The sequence below is a fragment of the Triturus cristatus genome, chromosome 6, assembly GCF_964204655.1.
Source record: "Triturus cristatus chromosome 6, aTriCri1.1, whole genome shotgun sequence".
Taxonomy (NCBI): domain Eukaryota; kingdom Metazoa; phylum Chordata; class Amphibia; order Caudata; family Salamandridae; genus Triturus; species Triturus cristatus.
In genome coordinates, this window is record NC_140589.1 from 700,694,292 (window position 1) to 700,713,616 (window position 19,325).

Sequence of the window (19,325 nt, forward strand, 5' to 3'; positions counted from 1 at the left end):
AAAGACCGTTTTAGACGTTGCAGACAGCTGTTGCCGGAGCTTCATGTTGGTGGTCATCATGGGCTGTTGATGCTGTGGCACGAATTGCAGATCTTGCGTTGCTGGGGGTCGCTGTAGCGCGAAGAGTCGAGTTCACCAAAGCTTTGCTTAGGTGGACGGAAAGATCTCGGCATGTACAAGCCTTTCACTTTCACGTAGAGCCCTGAATTTCCGGTATTCATCTTTGTGTTCTGAGGAGTGTACTCTGATGCAAACTAAGGGCCCATGACCTGAGGAGGCACCACTTGGGGATCAGTGGCTCACTTTTGCAGAGGCCAGCAGGTCCAGGTAGGTCCAGTTGCAGCAGGTCAGCTGGTAGTTGCAGGGAATTTTCTGGAGCTTGTTATGCTCTGAACAAGAGGTCAGCCAGATACACTTTAGGTGGCCTGGGTTGAAGGGAGCAGGTCCAGCCTTCCTTCTTGGACAGCATTGCAGGCCTCAGGCAACAGAGCAGTCCCCTGGCAGTAACCAGTGCCTCTTCTACAGTATCCACAGGTCCAGGAGTGTACTAAAAAGTTGGTCTGAGGCTCTGATATTTATACCTGATGCCCGCTTTAAAGTGGGAGGAATTTATAGACTTCCCCCACATCTGGTTTTGGAATTTCCTTCCTTCCTGGTCCCAGGTGTTGATTTATATTGACCGTTGTGCAGACCATTCTCCTCCGTGATAATATGATTAGTACATGATCTTCTTGTTGGTTGAAATGCAAATAAAGATTTTTTTTTTTTTTAAAAGACTAGTGTGAAGTTCTTTGTGTGTGTGCTGAGGCAACCTCCTTTGAAGAGCAAGTCTGGTTGGTCACAGCTCCAACACTCCCATCAGGTCAGGATAGCCCTTACTTCCAACACCCAATCCCCCTTTGTGATACTGTCTAGAAGAAATACACAAAGGCCAAAAGCCAACTACACCTTCTCATGTGACCCAGGATACAGGCTGCAGGCATAAATACTTGGGTCAAGATAATGCAGACTTTCTAAAAGGTCAATTTTCAGAATTGTGACTTAAAACTGCTTTTACCATTAAATAGGGTTTTAAATTACAATTCCTTAGACACCACACATGGCATTTCCACCTGTTCCCAAACAAAAGTTATCACTTAGTGAATGTATAAAGGTAACCTAATGTTATCACATGTGAGAGGTAGGGTTTTGCAGAAGTGAAAACAAATGTAAGAGTTGTTTTCCTACCAGGGCATGTAAAGCTTAAAAGCACATGTCCAAATTTTTAAATACAATGCACCCTGCCCTATTGGCTGGTTAGGACCTACCTTAAGGGTGACTTATATGTATTAAAAAAGGAGGGGTTAGGTTTAGGAAGAGGCTTATTTTTCCAGGTCGAAATGACAGTTTAAAACGGCACACAGACTGCAAAGGCCAACAACAAAACATGTTTAAAAATGTCACTTAAGTTGATGGCACAATAAGTGCTGCAGGCCCACTAATAGCATATAATTTACAAAGTTACTAGGGCCTTATAAGTAAATTAAATGTGCCAATTGGGTGTAAGCCAAAGTTATCATGTATAAAGGAGTGAGCACAAACAATTTAGCAGTGGTAAAGTGCACAGGGTTCGTAAAGACATCACAAAAAGGTTCAGAAAACATATGGGTTGAAGGCAAAATATTTGAAGGTGACCCTGCAGAATGGGTTAAGTCCTACTTCTGTGGAATAAACATAGGGTAGACAGGAGACCAAAGACCCAAATGAAAGACAAAATAACACATGGAGGTTCTCTCTCTGCCTTGCTTACCCATTGTCCCAACCTACCTCACTTTTCCTATCTCCTTGCCAGCTTTCAACTTTTTTTGTCCATAGTTGAATAGTATCACACCATGCCATCACTGCCTGCTCACAAAGATATCAATATTTTGCCTCTATCTATACTATCAGCTGTAGCACTCCCTCATTGTACAGTAGTCTGTTGTATTGCAGGAAGGCCCCCACAAAAATACATAAATAAAGAATAAGACTGGGTCCTTTTCTCCATTGCCAAGAGTATATCATCTACTACTAAAACAGCCTGTTTTCCTGTACTGAACCCTGGAGGTAGAATTGTTAAAGTTGTAGAAATGACCAATCCAGAGGAAGGTTCCCGACATGTGACAACAATCATCTCCAGTTATTCCCACTTGAACAAAAAATAGAAAAGCCGTAAAGTAGCACGTCGCTTTCCATCGGATTATGATTATGTGCTTGCTGTGGTATTAGGTAGATTTGTTTCATGATTGATGCAAGTGTTGTTCCTTCTGTTCCTTAGCTGATGGCCAGGCTCTGGTTTCTAGGCTCTGCTCCAGCTGTTTAAGCACATGTGCTTCAGCTTTCAAAATGGCAACACTGGACCTCCATTTTAGCGATTGGTGTTTGAATTTTTGTACTTACTGCAGACGTGTGCAAACCATAGAGCTTGCCATATAATGAAGTGCTTCCAAAGCTTTGGGTTTATGTAGTGGGTGCTACATTTTAATTATATCAATCAGTATTGATTACATTCTATACACCTTTCATGTGTACCATACGTCTTGATGATGGGGTAGCAAATATTTAGATTAACTATCTTGAAATGAATTCAGTATGAGTTGCTTTTGGCACACAAGTCAGATCAAAACCACGTACCTTCTGCTTGCCTCAGGGAATCATTTCATAAAGAGCTCTCACTGTTAGCCGATACTTCATAGAGTGCCCCTGAATGGTCATTAAATAGTGAAACCTAAGTAGAAGCATTAAAATAACCGCAGCAAGATAAAATCTTTCTGCAGTAATGTGCCCAATTCACATTAAAGTTGTCCCTGACTTACCTTATTTACCTTTTTTATGATTGCAAGTTTTTGGTTATAACAATATGTTGAAATAGATAGAGAAAAGTTCAGTTTAAGCATGTTTATTGGGCTATGCCTGAGGTCATTATGTTAATTATAAGGATCCAAAGCTTAGAATATAGCAAAAGGGGGTGTTGGGGAGAGGGATGGGGGCGGAGGGGATGTGTGTGAAGCAGTGGCCAAATGAAGCACATTGATACACAAACTCATGTATGTTTCTCTGTTGTGTATTGTGATACAATTACTTTGAGGGAATGTGTGGTTGGTGTAAGAATGGGTGAATACATAGGTGTTTTTGTATACATGATTGTTTCATATTTCTTACTCCTTCCAAATTAAATTATGTAATCTCTGATTCTGTTACAAATATGAAATAACTGTCTGTATTTTATTCTTCTAGAACTGTTGGACCTTCAACCTTTGCCAATCACTGCTTTAGGACATCGGGAGTATGAGGCTTTGTACAAATTTACTCATTTCAACCCCATTCAGACCCAGATATTTCACACACTGTATCACACAGACTCAAACGTTCTCCTTGGAGCACCAACAGGCTCTGGAAAAACTGTAGCGGCAGAGTTGGCTATCTTCCGAATCTTCAACAAGTACCCCACATCTAAGGTCAGCCATAATTCGTTAACAATATTCACAAGATATTTTGGGTCAAAAAGGTATAAGCAGAGTTAAATCTATTGGCTATGTCACACCCTCTCAGGGTAAAGGCCCAGTGAAGAATAGTAGCCATCACGTCATGCAGATATAGACTTGCTATGTACCTCAGTCTCATTAAGAAGAAATAGGCCTTGAGCGTATTAAAAAAAACATCCGAATTTATGTTAGCATATATTCTTTCAAATTTATATAGGAGTTTATTTTTCTTAGTTGGTTTAGTCTGTTTGATAGAATTAATTACCGGACTTTAATTGTTTCATTATTTTCTTCTTGTGTTTATGTAAACATAACAAGATTTGAAAAGACAGCCAGCACATAGTTTGCAAACAATATAACTTCCTCAGCGCTGCTAATAATTAAAATCAAAACATATATTATCTGATTGTTAAATTAATTTCTTAGAGTAGATGCAGAGTGCTAAATCACTTAATAATTATGTTGATACTTGTGATGTTCATGACCAATAATGAGCATTTAAAATGGCTAATTCCACTGTGTTCACTTTTAGCACACAATGTGATTATTATTACAATTTAATAAATAATCCTACCCATTTTTCGCATGTTCACATTTTCATACAGATATGTTCAAATGCTTTACCATCCTAACACATCCTGAGACTGAATACTATTAATCCTCTATATGTACAATATTTCTACTGGATTGATCATCACTCTGTCATACTGGTGCTAGAAATCAATAACCATCTATAGGTGTTTATCAAATATATCTTGAGTATTTGAGGAAGTTTTGTCTCCACTACTATTAGATGTTGTTCCCTGTTCTTACATTTATTACAGTTGAGGCTAAGAAGAACTTGGTAGCTATGTCACATTTACTCACTAAGTAAAGTAATAGAATGAACAAGTACTTAGCATGAGCATGGTGTTACAATAAATTGGTCAAGATTGCTTCAGCCATTTTTCTGCTAGCGTGGTCATGGTAGAAGTGTAGTTGTTCATAGTGTGCTTACACATATTAAGATCTGCTTTTGTCCTACATTTCTTGACCTATTTATCCCCCAAATGTTGCAGTTGTCTTTAAAATAATGTGTTGCAAATGGAATTTCTGTGTCATGAACGCAGACTGCAACAGCATCTCTTTAATTATGCAATGTCACTCCCCTGAGTGTGGGCCTGCTACTTTTTTCCTAGTGTGTCCTCCAGAATGCTGTGTTGCATGTACTTTTTGATCCAAATTAAATGTGTATGACAGGGTTAATGACAATACATCAATAGATTTCAATTGAAAAGTATGGTCTGATACCTTTTGATGCCTGTGTAGCATGTTTGTGGAAATCATAAAGGTTTTGACCTAAAAATAAAATGGTGATGGTACTCCAGGAATTGTATTTTGGATAGCTGTGGGAAACGTATATTTTCCTGAGGAATCAAGGTAGAGTAGAAGGAAATGTTCCTTGCAGAATACTTTTTAAAATGTGTTAGTCAAACGTGATAGGCGTACTCTGTAGATGTATTAAGTAAAACTATGCTACAATTGTGATGTCAATGACACACAGTTCTTTTTACTATTTAGTGAAATAAGGCGTGTGTGTGTAATAGTACTTTTGTCTGTTTCAGGACTTGATGAATTTCCATTTTGAATAATTGTTGTCTCTCAATTTACTCAGATGGCAGCTTCAGCTATTTTACTGATGTGCATTCTCTCTTTTCTAGGCAGTATACATTGCGCCGCTCAAAGCATTGGTACGAGAACGAATTGAGGATTGGAAAGTTAGAATTGAAGAAAAGTTGGGTAAAAAGTAAGTGTGTTGCTGACAGCAAGGAAATGTAAGGAATCAAGCAAACTATAAGAATGAGAGGTTTTCAAATAACATTTCAGCCCTCACTTTTCATTCTTTATTAAATGCGTGCTCCTTCTACCTTCCTGTTGCTGCAGTGGGAATGGAAAATATATCTTTTAACCTCTAATCACCGTCAGCAATTTGAATATTACTCCGATTACCTTTAGTACTGTGGTCATGTTTTTGAGGAAGGACACTATTCCATGAAGCACCCGCTTTGACATCATTTACCAGGCCACATCGCTGGAGTTTCACCATAGACCCTCTACTTGGCTCCTCATTGCTATGTTCACTCTTGAATATTCTCAGACCAGCATTTTTTAAATTGTCCCTTAAGACAGGCCATAAGGAGCATAGCGCACTACTTGTGTTGGCAGGGCAGTAAATAAGTATAGATTATGAAGTGCTTAAATGCAGAGTGTACCTAATGCATTGGGATCAGTGCTTGGTGATTATCTTTTTTTACACCTTTTTTCCTTGCAGTGGTGAAATTAGAAAATGTCATTACCGCTTCTATTGCCATAGAGAACAGGGGCGCTTCCACTTCCTTGCATTAGCAGTTTAACGAGGCAGGGTCATACCCTGTAGTTGCAATGTTATGACAAATGTGGGTGATTCAAGGTCTTACTTTTGGCACCGTCACAAGTTTTTTTTGATAAACAAATTGTTATTGTTTTCTCACACAATACAGCCACGGATTGCAATGCATAAAAAGCATAGATGTATACAACATGGCAAGACTTTCCCGATGTACGAATCTGGCAGGGTATGAAATAATATAGGTAGACACTTCATAAAAATCTAAACCAACCCCTTCCCCCACACCCTACGGTATTTCTTGGGACAACCACGTGCCACATACCGTGTTTTCTCCTGCGCGGCGCACCAGTCAACCCCTCTCCGCCAGCGTCCAACGTTCGGAGGGTCTGGACATATCCAGGAGGCGGCTATGTCCCTTTTTAGCCACGGCCATTGCAGTAGTGAGAAACAGTTTTTCATTCCTGGATCCATCCGTAATCCCCAGAAGTGCGTGTTGAGGATCGTGGGGGACCTCCCAACCCAGTACCTCCGTAAGTTCTTCTTCTATGTCACCCCAGAACAGCGCCAACTTGGGACAGGCCCATACCATGTGGAAGAAGTCAGCGGGATCATGTGCACACTTGGTGCATGCTGGGGATGGGCGAGCCCAGCCCGATGAAGGCGTGCTGGGGACAGGTAAGCTGCGTGCAAATAGTACAGTTGGACCAAGCGAAGTCTGGCAGAAGTGGTGACAGTCCTTGGGGCCATAAGGGCATCCTGCCAGTCCACCTCGTCCAGAGTGCCCACCCATTGCTCCCATTGATGTCGGAGTCGGTCTAGTGTGGTCGGGGTATTATTGATTAGTGTGCGATAGATGCGCGGGAGACTCCCCCCTTCCCCAGGTCCCCAAGCATGATCTGTGCCTCAGGCGGGCTGTGCTCAGGGATCTGCGTGCCTCCAAGGAGGTGTACATGGAGGGCGTGGCGCAGCTGCAATATTTGTAGAGTTGGGATTGGTGTAGGGAATACTCGGCCTGCAGGTCCGCAAAGTAGCGCATATGGTCACTCACCCATACATCGCCCAACTGAGAGATCCCTATAAGGTCCCAGGAGCGAAAGCCCTGCAAACCACTCACCTCCTTAAGCCAGGTGCCGTGCCAGAGGGGGGTGCACCGGGTCAGCTTGTGTGTCCACTGACTGTGCTGCAGCGCAGCCCGCCAGGCGAGCACGGAGCGCGTCACATCCGGTAATCGGGATGGAATGGGGTCCCCATAGAGCATGGATTGGATGTCAGTCAGCGTCATTGTGTGCAGCTCAATCCTGTGTGCTGGGTCGGACAACCCCCGTTAAACCAATCATGTATGGAGAGTAAACGCGTGGCCAGGTAATAAAGATGTAAGTGAGCCATCCCCAGACCCCCGTCAAATGATGGTATCCTGTAAGTGTTTAGGGCCAGGCGAGCCCTCCCCTTCCCCATAAGAATTTAGAGACCATACTGTCTAGCTCACGGAACCAGGTCCTTGGGAAGCAGAGGGGGGTATTTTGAAGGACGTAGAGGAACCTGCGAAGAATCATCATTTTAAACAGGCCGATTCTCCCCATGAGGTACAGAGTTAGCGTCTGCCATTTCTGAAGGTCCGACTTGGCGTTTTGAACCAAAGGAGTAACGTTAAGAGCCCATCCCAAGTCGGGGAGCAGGGTCACCCACATCCCCAGGTATTTAAACGACTGGCGCCGGATTGGTATGTTGGACTGCCAATCATAGCAATCTCTGGATAGAAGGAGAGGCACCAGGACTGACTTGTCGGGGTTCAGCCGAATGCCAGAAGCCCGTTCAAAGGACTGGAGAATCCGGAGGCAATGAGGCCCGGACCGGGCGGGGTCCGCCAAATAAATAAGAACATCATCCGCATAGAGGGCGATCTTGTCGCCCTCTACATCGGGCCATTCCCAACCTTGCATACCCCTCTCGGACCTTATCAAAGCCGCCAAGGGCTCCATCACCAGGGCGAAAAGTAATGGCGAGAGAGGGCACCTCTGTTGCGTTCCTCGGCGGACTGAAAAGGGCTCGGCAGAACCCCGTTGACTAAAACACGAGCTCTTGGGTAGGCGTAAAGGACACGGACCAGGCTCCGGAAGTGTGGACCGAAGCCCGTCGTATTGAGAACAGCGTCCATAATCCCCAATTCACCGAGTTGAAGGCTTTCTCGAAGTCCACCAAGAGGACCTCCAAGTATGGGGTCAGCAAGTGACGGTGGGCTAGGGCCAGATGCAGTCGCCGGAGGCAATGCCGGGTACCATGAGAGGACATAAACCCGCACTGATCCGGGTGAACCAGGACGGACAGGTGTGGTCAGAGCCACTGAGCCAGGATTGTAGCAAAAAGTTTTAAATCCGTATTAATAAGGGAGATGGGGCGGTAGTCTGTACATCGTGGAGGGGGTGGCTGGGATTTGGGAAGAACCACAATGGTGGCCAAGTCTGTCTCAGGCGGGAAGGACCCTTTGTCAACCGCTTCGGCAAACAATCCACCAAGGTATGGAATGAGGGTCTCGCAATATAGAGCATAGTATTCTTGGGGGAGGCTGTCTGGACCCGGTGTTTTGCCGGAGGAAGTAAGGGTTATTGCCTCGCCCATCTCTTCATGAGTGATAGGACGGTCGAGATCCGCCTGGACTGTGGGGCCCAGTCGCGGGAGGCGAATGCTCCCGCTTTCTAGCAGGCCCGCGAGCGAAAGTGTCAGGGATCTGGCCGCATATAGCGGACGGTAATCGAAGGCGCGGGCCATCTCCGTAGGGGAGCGGTGCACCGAGCCATCTGAAGCAATTATTCCAGGAATGATGCAGTTCACCGTGGGATAGGTGGCTAACATGTGAAGGAGGGAGCCATTCCTGTCACCCCAGCGATATACCCTGGCGACTGACGAACGCCAGAGAAGTTTAGCTGCATCCAAGGAAAGTTGGCTAGTCTCTGCGTGCAGGTGAGCAAGAAGTCTCTCTCCGGACGCGTCTGCCGCCTCAGACAAGTTTTGTTCGCAGCGCCTGCGCCTCACGGGAGGAAATCTGTTGCAATTGCTCCTGCCGCTGACGCTTAAGCTGGCCCTTAGCGACACCACGGATTGTGGGTTTGCTCGCCTCCCATAGGGTACCCGGAGAGTACACAGACCCGTCGTTTGCCAAGAAGTATTGCTTGGGTTCCTGCCCCACTACCTTCCGGAACTCCTTATCTTAGAGGAACCACGCATTCATCCTCCACGTCTGACGCATTGAGGTAGGAGGGGGTCCCGTGCTGAGTAGGACCGGCGAATGGTCTGATAGGCCCCTAGGAAGAATACGTATATCTTGAATCACGGCACAGTCTGTTGAGGGTACAAAGATAGCGTCTATGCATGCATGCGTGTGGTGGGCTGCCGAGGTGTGGGTGAACTGCTTGGTCTGTGGATACCAGATACGCCATGCGTTGCAATGCCCCAGTGATTCGGACCAGGTCAGTAATTGTTTCGCCTGCGCGGTTCTACTGTGGGATGGGGGGTGCAGACGTATCCAGAACAGGAGAGGAAACAGCATTAAAGTCCCCTCCAATGAAAGTGGGGCCCGAGGGCAAGGAGGACACGAGGTCGATTGAGTTGGCCAAGGTCATTGCTAGCAATGAAGGGGGTGAGTATATGGATACTAAGTTTAAGGGGTTACCATGCAAAGAGCCGCAGAGGGCCACTGTCACAAGTTTTAAATGAGGGAAAGATGGTTAGTACTGGGAACATGCCAGATTTATCTTAGAGTAGGTAGTTGGCTCACTTAGGGACCGTTCTTTGGTTTAAACAGGTGACTTTTCTTGGGCAGTGAGTGGGGGTATACTGTAAGAGGTTATATAGGAACAGTTGGGCAGCTTCTTTGTTGGAAATGTCAATCTGTTGAAAGACTATTTCCTCCTGGGTGAATTACAGGTTCTGATCACCCTTAAATAATCTTGCCTTGCTCCTCTTCTGTAACAGTACCGGCAGACAATATTCGTTTTCTGTTCGAAAGAAAGATGGAAGAGGGACGGCACTTCCCCTCCGGTTCTTTACCCTTTGATTCATTACAGATTTGAATCTCTTGTCCTGATGAAGAGCTGCTCTCAAGAGCTAAAGATTAAAAGCTGGTTCTTCTAGGGGAAATTGAATGTTTGGTTGAAGCCAGCATGGTTTGGAAAGCTGTATGTTGCTAGGAGTGAATAGAAGTAGTTCTTTTGACCCAGCATAGGCTACTAGACTGTTGTAAGCTGAATTCATCAAACTGAAATTCTGCAACTGCTCAATCCAATCACAGATGTGTTTTAATTTAGAAGAATGCCTTTTACAGATTGCTATCCAATTATTGCTCGCTTATGGTTTAGCAATTTTAACTACATACGTTGTGCTAATAAATCACACACAAGAAAAAAAGAGGATGCAAATGTGTATTTTTATTGCTTTTACTAAATGTGCTGATCAGGAAAAATGTTCTCACTTGTCTTTCAATTCAGCTATGTCCTTCGAATTGTATTTAGCTGAATACCAACATTTTTATTTGGTATACTGCTGCTTTTAACTCTGGACTTGCTGCACAAGTGAGGCACATCCTTTTAAGTATGCGTATGTGCACCCAGTGCAGTAGACACGCATGAGAATAAGAGGCAGTCTAAATAATATTCAACTCTGAAGGCGTAAAGAGTTCTAATTTGTGTCTCCTCAATGAATGCCAAATAGACATTACAATCACTAGGTGTTTTCATAGGTTAAGTCCATTGTATATGATCACAGCAGGCAATTGTTAAGCAAAATAAGTATAAAAGGTTGGCATTCCTGAATTGTTTTCTCTAGAAATGTTCTTAAATCCCATTCCCAGCTCGTTCAGACTTTAGTAGTGACATCAGCACATAGCATAAGAAAAAGAACAAAATTATAATACAACAAGCGAGGGCTTTCTCACACTAAGTTTTTCTGATTTGTGAAAATTAATTTTTGGCAATGTGTGTTTAATTCCTTACCACTTTCTCGGTTTCCAAATACCTACCCCTCTGTACTATTCTGCTCCGGGTTGTGCGATGTAAAGCTGAATAGCACTGTAATTGATGACAGTCAATACAATGGAGGCATCGCTGTGATCTTATTTCCTCTTTTCCAGAGTTGTTGAGCTGACAGGAGATGTGACCCCTGATATGAAGTCAATCGCACAAGCTGACCTCATTGTGACCACACCCGAAAAGTGGGATGGTGTTAGCCGAAGCTGGCAGAACAGGAGCTATGTTCAAAAAGTTGTCATTCTCATCATAGATGAGATCCATTTACTAGGTGAGCATCCAACTCATAAACATGCCTTTGGGTAACATTTCTTAATGCTCTTAGATTCCTTGCATTGGAACTACTGTGGCTGAGCTTTCATATTAATCAATGGACTTTTCTTTTCATTCTAGGGGATGAAAGGGGCCCAGTGCTCGAGGTTATTGTGTCCCGAACTAACTTCATTTCATCCCACACTGAGAAACCTGTAAGGATAGTTGGTCTCTCCACAGCTTTAGCAAATGCCAAGGACCTTGCTGACTGGCTTGGGATTGGTCAGGTATGTGTCAACATTGTTTAAGAAGATCATAAATACTCGGCACTTACTAAAGAATCCTATAGTCTCTAAAAAAAGAAATAAATGATTTAGAAATTATTTGTGAAAATAGTCTTTAATGGGTGCTGTTTTTTGTCTTTAGCTGGGACTGTTTAACTTCCGTCCATCAGTACGACCAGTTCCCCTGGAGGTGCACATTCATGGTTTCCCTGGTCAGCATTATTGCCCTCGCATGGCAAGTATGAACAAGCCATCCTTTCAGGGTAAGCTTAAGAGAATGTGACATCCTGATTCTTTACCACTCTTAATCTAATCCAAAGGCCAAGACACTAGGCTTTTGATCACCGGTTTAACATTAAAACTGCACTGTTTGTTTCAGGTTGGAACCAGCAGACCTCAGCGACTGCGTTTGATCATTGTCAAATTCGCCAGCCCTGTCTAGAAGTAACTTGTTAGTGTGGTCATTCCGAATATGTGGGTTTTATTGTGTTTTATCTCTAGCCTTAACTAGAAAGTTGTCTGATGCCCTTTATCTTTGGTTCTAACATGCATGCACATATTTCTCATGGCAGCCTGGGATGCAGCCCCAGCGTTTCTATGATCTTCATTTACATACCTTGCCACCACCCATTGAGGTACCATATTCAGGTTAGCTCACAGTTACTATTCAGTCTTTTCAAACAACCGTTCTGCCTACCACTATCACTGGTTATCTAAACCTATGTCAATCTCCTTGGTTGCACTTGTGGATCTACACTCTGCATTTGCTGCATGGGTAGTGTCTTGTCACTGGTGGTAAATTCTGAACTGTGGGTTGTATACATTTTGAGTTTTTTTTTTATCTTGCAATCATTGGTTTCTTGTTGTGGCTGTTTAAACTTAAACAGTAGTTTCTCCTTCTGCCTGTAACCTGTATTAAGCATTCCCCAACATTTATTCACCTTTTTGATTAAGGAGTTAGATTGCTCTGAATACATTGTAAACACAAGTTTATTGTTGGAGTTGAGAGTCCAGGTTACTGTTGTGGGCTCTTATTTTGGCTTTTCTTAAAGGATTGGTTGGATGTTCTCCTGCATTATTTGGCTGAGTTACTTAGCTTGATCTTCAAACCTACCAATATCAGTGTAGTTTTGTCTCAATCATAAACATTGCCCAGAGGAGACATTTGCCTGAATGACCTAAAATGGTGACGTGAAAGCACAAGAGTGTGTTGCTGCCAGTGGGTTTGTTGTGGATCTCAGTTATCGTGTGCGCGGTCTGCAGGTGCGATCGACAAATCAAGAATCACTGATTGTTGCTTGCTTGCTTACTGTGCTTGTTACCATTGAATGGTTGACTTGTGTGTTTATCCATTGCACAAAGTTTTTTGGCTCCGTTTCATTTCCCTAACCTAGGATTGTTTTGGTGTTTTTAAACTGGCGCCAAAACCTTATGCGCCCTTGATATGGATTCCTTTACATATAAATCCATTTGGATCCGTACCTGTGGAGAGAAAGTCAGGCCAGTCTTTGGAAAAAAAATACTGCCCATCGAAGTCCTTCCGAATTGTCGGCAAATGCTCACTCCACACTGGCAAGAGTTCTCTTTAAGAGCTAGGGCTGTGCATTCCATAGTAAAGATAATGGATGCCATTGATTCCCATTCAACACTGGGTTGTAAAACTCCAATATCTTACAAGGTTGCGTCTTGAAGAATACTGGTATATAGGTCTAGGCTCATCAGTGTTTCCATCTGAGGATTAAAAGGTACATATTTTAGCAGGTTCAAGACATCTTTCATGTTTCTGAGGTATTAAGGCATAGCTTTGAGATTTCCAAAGTTTAGAGAGACATAAGTCTGTTTGTTGCATAGCTGATCTTATTTACACCAGTTACTAAGCTCACCCCAGCCTTTAGTTTTGCTTCTATATCAGTGTTTTAATAGCCAATGGTCTCATACAAATGCCTTATGAGAGATTGACTTTCTTCACCTAGTCCAACTGAAAATTGTACAGTGAACTATTTGGCCCTAGCAATGTCATTGTTTTCTTCCCTGTCCTGAACAAATCACTGCCGAGATTAGGAATCGAAAATTGTAATTCAAGACAAGGTATTGAAGGATGTAACTGTAGAATGGGGTTTTGAGTACCGTATCCATATACGGTGCTCCTTGAATGGTGTTTATTTTCTCTGGAATGTCAGGCGTTGCAGCTTTCTGCTCTTCCTCCTTTTCTAGCCTTTGGTGCACGTTCATCCCCTGTGCCTTGCTTGGAATGTTTTTTACAACGCCTTGTGCCAGAAGGACTGGTAAAAAAATACTGTTTCTTATCCCAATGTTTGTTACATTTAGTTTTTATCTGCAAATTTTGTCAAGATGAGCAAAATGTTTTTACTTCTTAGTGATAGGTTGCAGAGTATTCATTGTACTCTGGTAGCTTTGGAGTTCCTCCAAGCTCTGGAGACCCCTACGATTGGTGTAATTTAAGAGATGCTATCAAAAGAAGGAATCCAATGCTATGTTTAATCTACTTTTATCCAGTTTTTAGCTTTGTATCTCTATCTAGAGTAGTTTTTAAACATTGGTAGTCATGCTATGATATTACTTCTGTATCTTTCAACAAATTAACATTGGCCCTTTACCTGTCCATTCGGGCTAGTGTCTATTGGGCGGGGTGATTCCCTCTTTTTCTCTCCTGTATGTTGATTTGCTGCTAATAGCTTAAGATTTGCACGTCTGCTAGGAAGCTTTTTCTTGTATACATTTTAAAATTATTATGATCATTAATATGTGATGAATTCCTTTCATGGAATGTGATGTATTCTGACTGTACTTTTATGGCCACGGTTGTGGTCGAATTAAAGGTTTAATCTAATCTTTCTTACACCGAGCCCCACACAGCTGTCACATATTAATTTTGGCCTATAGACATGTCTAGCCTTCAGTTTAAAGGAACTTTCAGATTTTCATATCAACCAAGACATGATTATTTTCTGTTGATTTCTCAAAGAGCTTGTACATAAATATGACGTGTTGTATTCTTTGTGAAAGAAATGAGGCCTCCTATCAGACTCTTTACACTTATTTAATATCCGTAGGTAGCTGAATTGTTTTTAAATTATTGTATTGAAAGAATAATTTATGAATCCTCTTTTATCATGGTGGTTGAAGTGCATTTCACTAGAGGTTGTGCAGCTTTTCGGAAAGGTGCCCGACAGCCTCTTTGGCTACCTGCGAGGCTTTCTAAAAACATTTATCAAACCGTGCCAGTTATAGAGAAAATGCTCTGACGAACAGTGCACAACTGATAGATTTATATATAAATAAGCATGGAGTAAAGTGTGCAAACTTTACTTTCCACACATATTCTAATGGCCTTACTTTCAAAAAATGACCACCCATCATACCTAGCTCGGCTCTGGGACTGTTTTTTCCATCTTACCAGATAATCATATCTGACCCTAGTGTTAGTTCGGCAGGGTTTCTTAAGGTTAGAGATAAGGGGCAATGTTCTCGGCGTGTGTCTGTTACAGCCTTCTTCACAAGTTTCCACTTTTCTTACAATACTCCAAAATTCTCAAAAACATGGTGAGATTAAAAAGATTGTGTTTACCTTACGGAAGCTATTGGAGTATTACTTTCCATTTGATTGCTAGAAAAGTAACTGATTTGAGTAACAAAGGGTAGGAAGTTGCCTGATTTGTGACATTTGAGCTCATAAGAGTGGATTAGTTGAAGCCAGGGCTAAAAGTAATTTAAACGAAAAAAATGTCCTAGATCTAGGTCCTGATTTGATGACAGAAAGGGCAGTAAATGGTGGATTTGGACGGTTATCTGTTGTATTTAATCAGGCAGCTGGTCGTGCCTTATAATTGTATTATTTACTGTTAAGCTATGGGCCACAAATTGATGATTAAAGGTACTCTCGACACAGTAAATGTGATTGTGTTAGTACAGGCATCCTCCAAATAAACTAATATTTTTGTTGGAGACATTGGATCTATTCTGTGGCTTTTAATCATAGAAAGGAGCAATGTATACTTATACCTTACGATAGACTTCCTGAGAATCCCGTGGAGCTCAATTAATGTCATTGCAATATTGTGAATAAATACATCTTTTCAAATTCGTGATGCATTTTAGTTTGTGTTCCAGCATAGAAGCAATTAATTTAGTTGCAGATTTTAAACGGAAACTGAGTAATGTGTATCCACCATTACACTGAGTTGCTTATTTGAAGTGTTGATGTTATTGAGGAAATGGTGCACTGATATTACACGTCAAGCTAAACACGCATTATTTTCTTAAACGTAAGCCTCCTTTCAGCTGTGCCCCATTTCTGTAAACTTTCCTTTTTTAATCCATTTTATAATCCATGTAGTTTACAGATATCGTCTGTTGACTTGAAAGTTTAAAGCAGCTGGGCGTGCTTCTGTATCAGCGTCTGTGGCACACATTGAAATCCTATCATCGGGGAACGCACTTTGTCTTGTAACCTGTTGTGGAGGCAGTTGTGAGGTGCCTGTCCGGCTGCTCCCATTAGCCCCCTGTCAGAAGCTAGGGATTCATTTCAGAGCAGAGATGAGCCTCGGCAGCTCTGATTATTTACAACCCGCAGAAGCGCTGCAGGAAAACACTGGTGACCAGTAAATCTGTCGTGGATTGTTTAGCCACACCTGTTTTACAAGGGAAGGGTACCTGTTACATGTCAGGCTTTAGGACGAGGGCCTTAAAAATGTGTAAAGTAGGAGAACTGACGTGTTTGTGTGTAACTATGTAAATCGGTGTCAAAACATAGATTAGTGTAGAAAATAGGAACCCCTTATAGCTTATAAGTATTCAGAATCGAGGCAATGTCAACTGTTTCTAAATGGAATCTCGCCGATGTGCGATAAATAAACCTTGACCTCTTTAAAATAAGTATTTGGCGGTCTCACTTTGTATGGTTGTAAAATAAAATGTACGATAAAGGTAGTAGGCGTGATGTATCTATTGTAAAAATCCTCGTTAAAAGTCATTAGGCAATTTAATGGTGGATTGTTATGACCCTATATTAAAGCTGCAGCAGGGATGTATTTTGGTACATGGAATCTCACAAATTTCCTTAGTAGGCAAGGATTTTGGTGTTGGTTAGCCCTCTGGCATCCAATGGGTATGTAAGATATGCACTCTGATAATCCTATTCTGATGGATACTTCTATCTACAGATTCCTTAGATTTAGAATTTCCATAGAAACCAGATGGATCCATACGATTTTTCAGCATAGCCCTGCGTGACGATAAATGGTGTTATGTAGCTCTGCGTCGACTCCGCTCCGGAAGTGATAGCTGTAGCCCATATATAAGCCACATGAAAAGGTCACTGACGTCAGACCTAGCTCCTGCTTTTCCTCATCAGTTGACAAGCTTTTCTTTAAAAAAAATTGCAGTGTGCAAAGGAATATGCCCCTCCTAAAACTAGTGTTTAAACCTTTGAGAGGCTGACGCAAACAAGTGTCTGTTACAGATCCTCACAATGTGTACCTCTGGTTTTTGTTGTCGGGTCATTACTCCAAGTTGTGTGAGGAGTTTGACTTTATGAACCTGAAGGAGATCCTGAACCGCAAAGCCAAGCTGTAGGTTGCCGAGCACCGATGGAAGCAATGCAAAGGCCGCTCCTCCCCGAAGTCAAGGACACTGGCCTGTCTCCGCTGTTTGGGTCAGTCCCTCAACAGATCTTAAATGGACATCAAGGTGCCTGTGGTCTTTCTCCCATTCCCTTACTGAGGAGCCACTTCCGCAGCTGATTTTGATGCATCCCGAATTTCTGGGTCCGTTGGCAACGGGGCAACAAATTGAGAAGTTAAGGCGGCTATGCTTCGCACTTTCGGCACACTGTCCGCTCTCTCTGGCGTTCCTTTGGGCACCATGGATTTGCAGAGGCTGGCAGCTCGGTTATCGTCCACAGGACCTCCCTCAGTGCCAGCTATTCCTCGGGTTCAGGTCTGACTTTGGAGCAGATTTTACACCCACCACCACAATATATGCTGGTTCCTGCCACATCCATGCTGGCACTGATGCTGCCGACGCCAGAGTAGGACGTCGAGCCCAAAGTTCTGTCCGACTTCAAATTAAATCTGACTTCCTCTCAGCTGAAGCCCCACATAAGCTTAGTTCCTATGCACCCTGCACCCTAAAATTTCTGACTTCCACAAAAAAGTCCTTTGACCTGGGAGCCATCCTTAACTGTTCCAACAACTTTCTGATGGATACTTCTAACTGCAGATTCCTCACCTTGTGAATATTCCACAAGCATCAGATTGGATCAGGTAACTTTAAAGCAGTACTCCTGCACACTGATAGGTCGAATCATGCAACTCGGAGCCGACGTTGTTCCGCTCCGGAAGTGACGAGTGGAGCTGCATACAAGTGCAACCCATGTATGTTGACATCATTTTCCTTTCTTTCTGCACCCTTAGATGTGAATCTGGACCTGCTCCTTAGTCTTTTCAAGACATTATTTACAAAACTATTTAGTGTGCAAGTGAAAATGTCACCTCCTAAGACAATCAGGTTCAAGTCGTGTAGGAACTGTAACAAACAGATGTCTGTGACAGACCCTCATGATGTATGTCAATCATTCAATCAGGATTTATAAAGCGCTGCTAATCACCTGATAGGGTATCCAGGCGCCTGCAGGCCCCGGAGGCTTATTCGGACAGTAAGATCTTGAGGGCCATTTGGAATTCCGGAAGTGAGGTGATGGTTCGGAGGTGTGTTGGGAGGCTTTTCCAGGTCTTTGCTGCGATGTGGGAGAAGAAGCGTCCTCCCACTTCTGCTTGTGTAGATGTGGGTAGTATGGACAAGTGTAAGGGAAGCAGAGCGTATTGTTCTTGATGATTGGTGGAAGTTCTGACGGTGGTTAGTGTAGGCGGGCCCTTGGTTGTATAGAACCTTGTGTGCATGGGTCATCGGCTTGAATTGGCATCTCTTCTGTACGTGACGCCAGTGGAGTTTCCTGAGGTGGGTTGTGATGTGGGTTAGCCGGGGAATGCCAAGGAAGAGTCTGGCTGTGGCGTTCTGTATGGTCTGAAGTCTCTGTAGAAGGTGTGTGGCGATTCCTACGTAGAGTGCATTACCATTGTCCAGTCGGCTGGTGAGAAGGGCTTGTGTCATGGTGAGTCTCGTGTGTAGGGGTAGCCACTTGAAGATCTTATTTAGCAGGCGCAGAGTCAGGAAGCAGGTGGAGGAGACCGCATTGATCTGATTTTTATGGTGAGCTTGCCAATGGCGATTCGGAGGTTTCTGGTGTGTTTGAGGGAGTGGGTGCTGGTCCTAGGTCTGTCTCATGATGCTGAAAGCTGCCGGCAGAAGCATCCAACGGATCCCACCCCAGAGTAGGACGTATATACACCCCCACCATGACAAACATAAGTAAAGAAAAGGCCATCGACACAAGGAAGACAGTCGTTCCCCACTCCCTCTGTTCCAGAACACCCTCCCAGGTAAGCGTGAGAGAGATTAGACCCAGACAAAGCATCTACCTAGCTTGTCCGTGCCCTTGTCCAGAGGGGCTTATGTACCCCAACAGGGGAGAACCTTTATTTCCATATTCCCATCCTGCTTTTCCACATGTGCTACCTGCAGTAGCACATGTGGGCCAGCAACACGGAAGGGCCAGGAGCATTTTCAGTTTGCAGTGCTCCCAGTCTTCCACTACCATGATGACGGGTTGCTCTGGGCAGTCATTAACCACCTACACACAACGCTGAATCTCCTCACATCTTTGCTGTTCACTATCAATGTTCCAACCTCATACCACATTACTACACAGACACTCCTTTTCATTGTAGCAATGCTGGTGAAGCATGCCAGATGGCGTATGCGGGCTCTGCAGTGGACAGTAAGTCCCAGTTGGCACTGCACCAGGGTAATCTGTCACATT

The 19,325-nt window shown here is 43.4% G+C and overlaps 1 protein-coding gene across 2 annotated transcripts in view; it reads left to right on the top strand.

Annotated features, from left to right (window-relative positions):
• ASCC3 (activating signal cointegrator 1 complex subunit 3) overlaps positions 1-19,325 on the top strand; it is a 2,113,369-nt gene that overhangs the window by 1,677,131 nt on the left and 416,913 nt on the right. For both annotated transcript variants that reach the window (XM_085611187.1, XM_085611188.1), the window contains exons 25-29: positions 3,256-3,476; positions 5,204-5,289; positions 10,994-11,160; positions 11,283-11,428; positions 11,568-11,688. In XM_085611187.1, the coding sequence (XP_085467313.1) occupies positions 3,256-3,476; positions 5,204-5,289; positions 10,994-11,160; positions 11,283-11,428; positions 11,568-11,688 (741 nt within the window). The remainder of the gene's footprint in view (positions 1-3,255; positions 3,477-5,203; positions 5,290-10,993; positions 11,161-11,282; positions 11,429-11,567; positions 11,689-19,325) is intronic.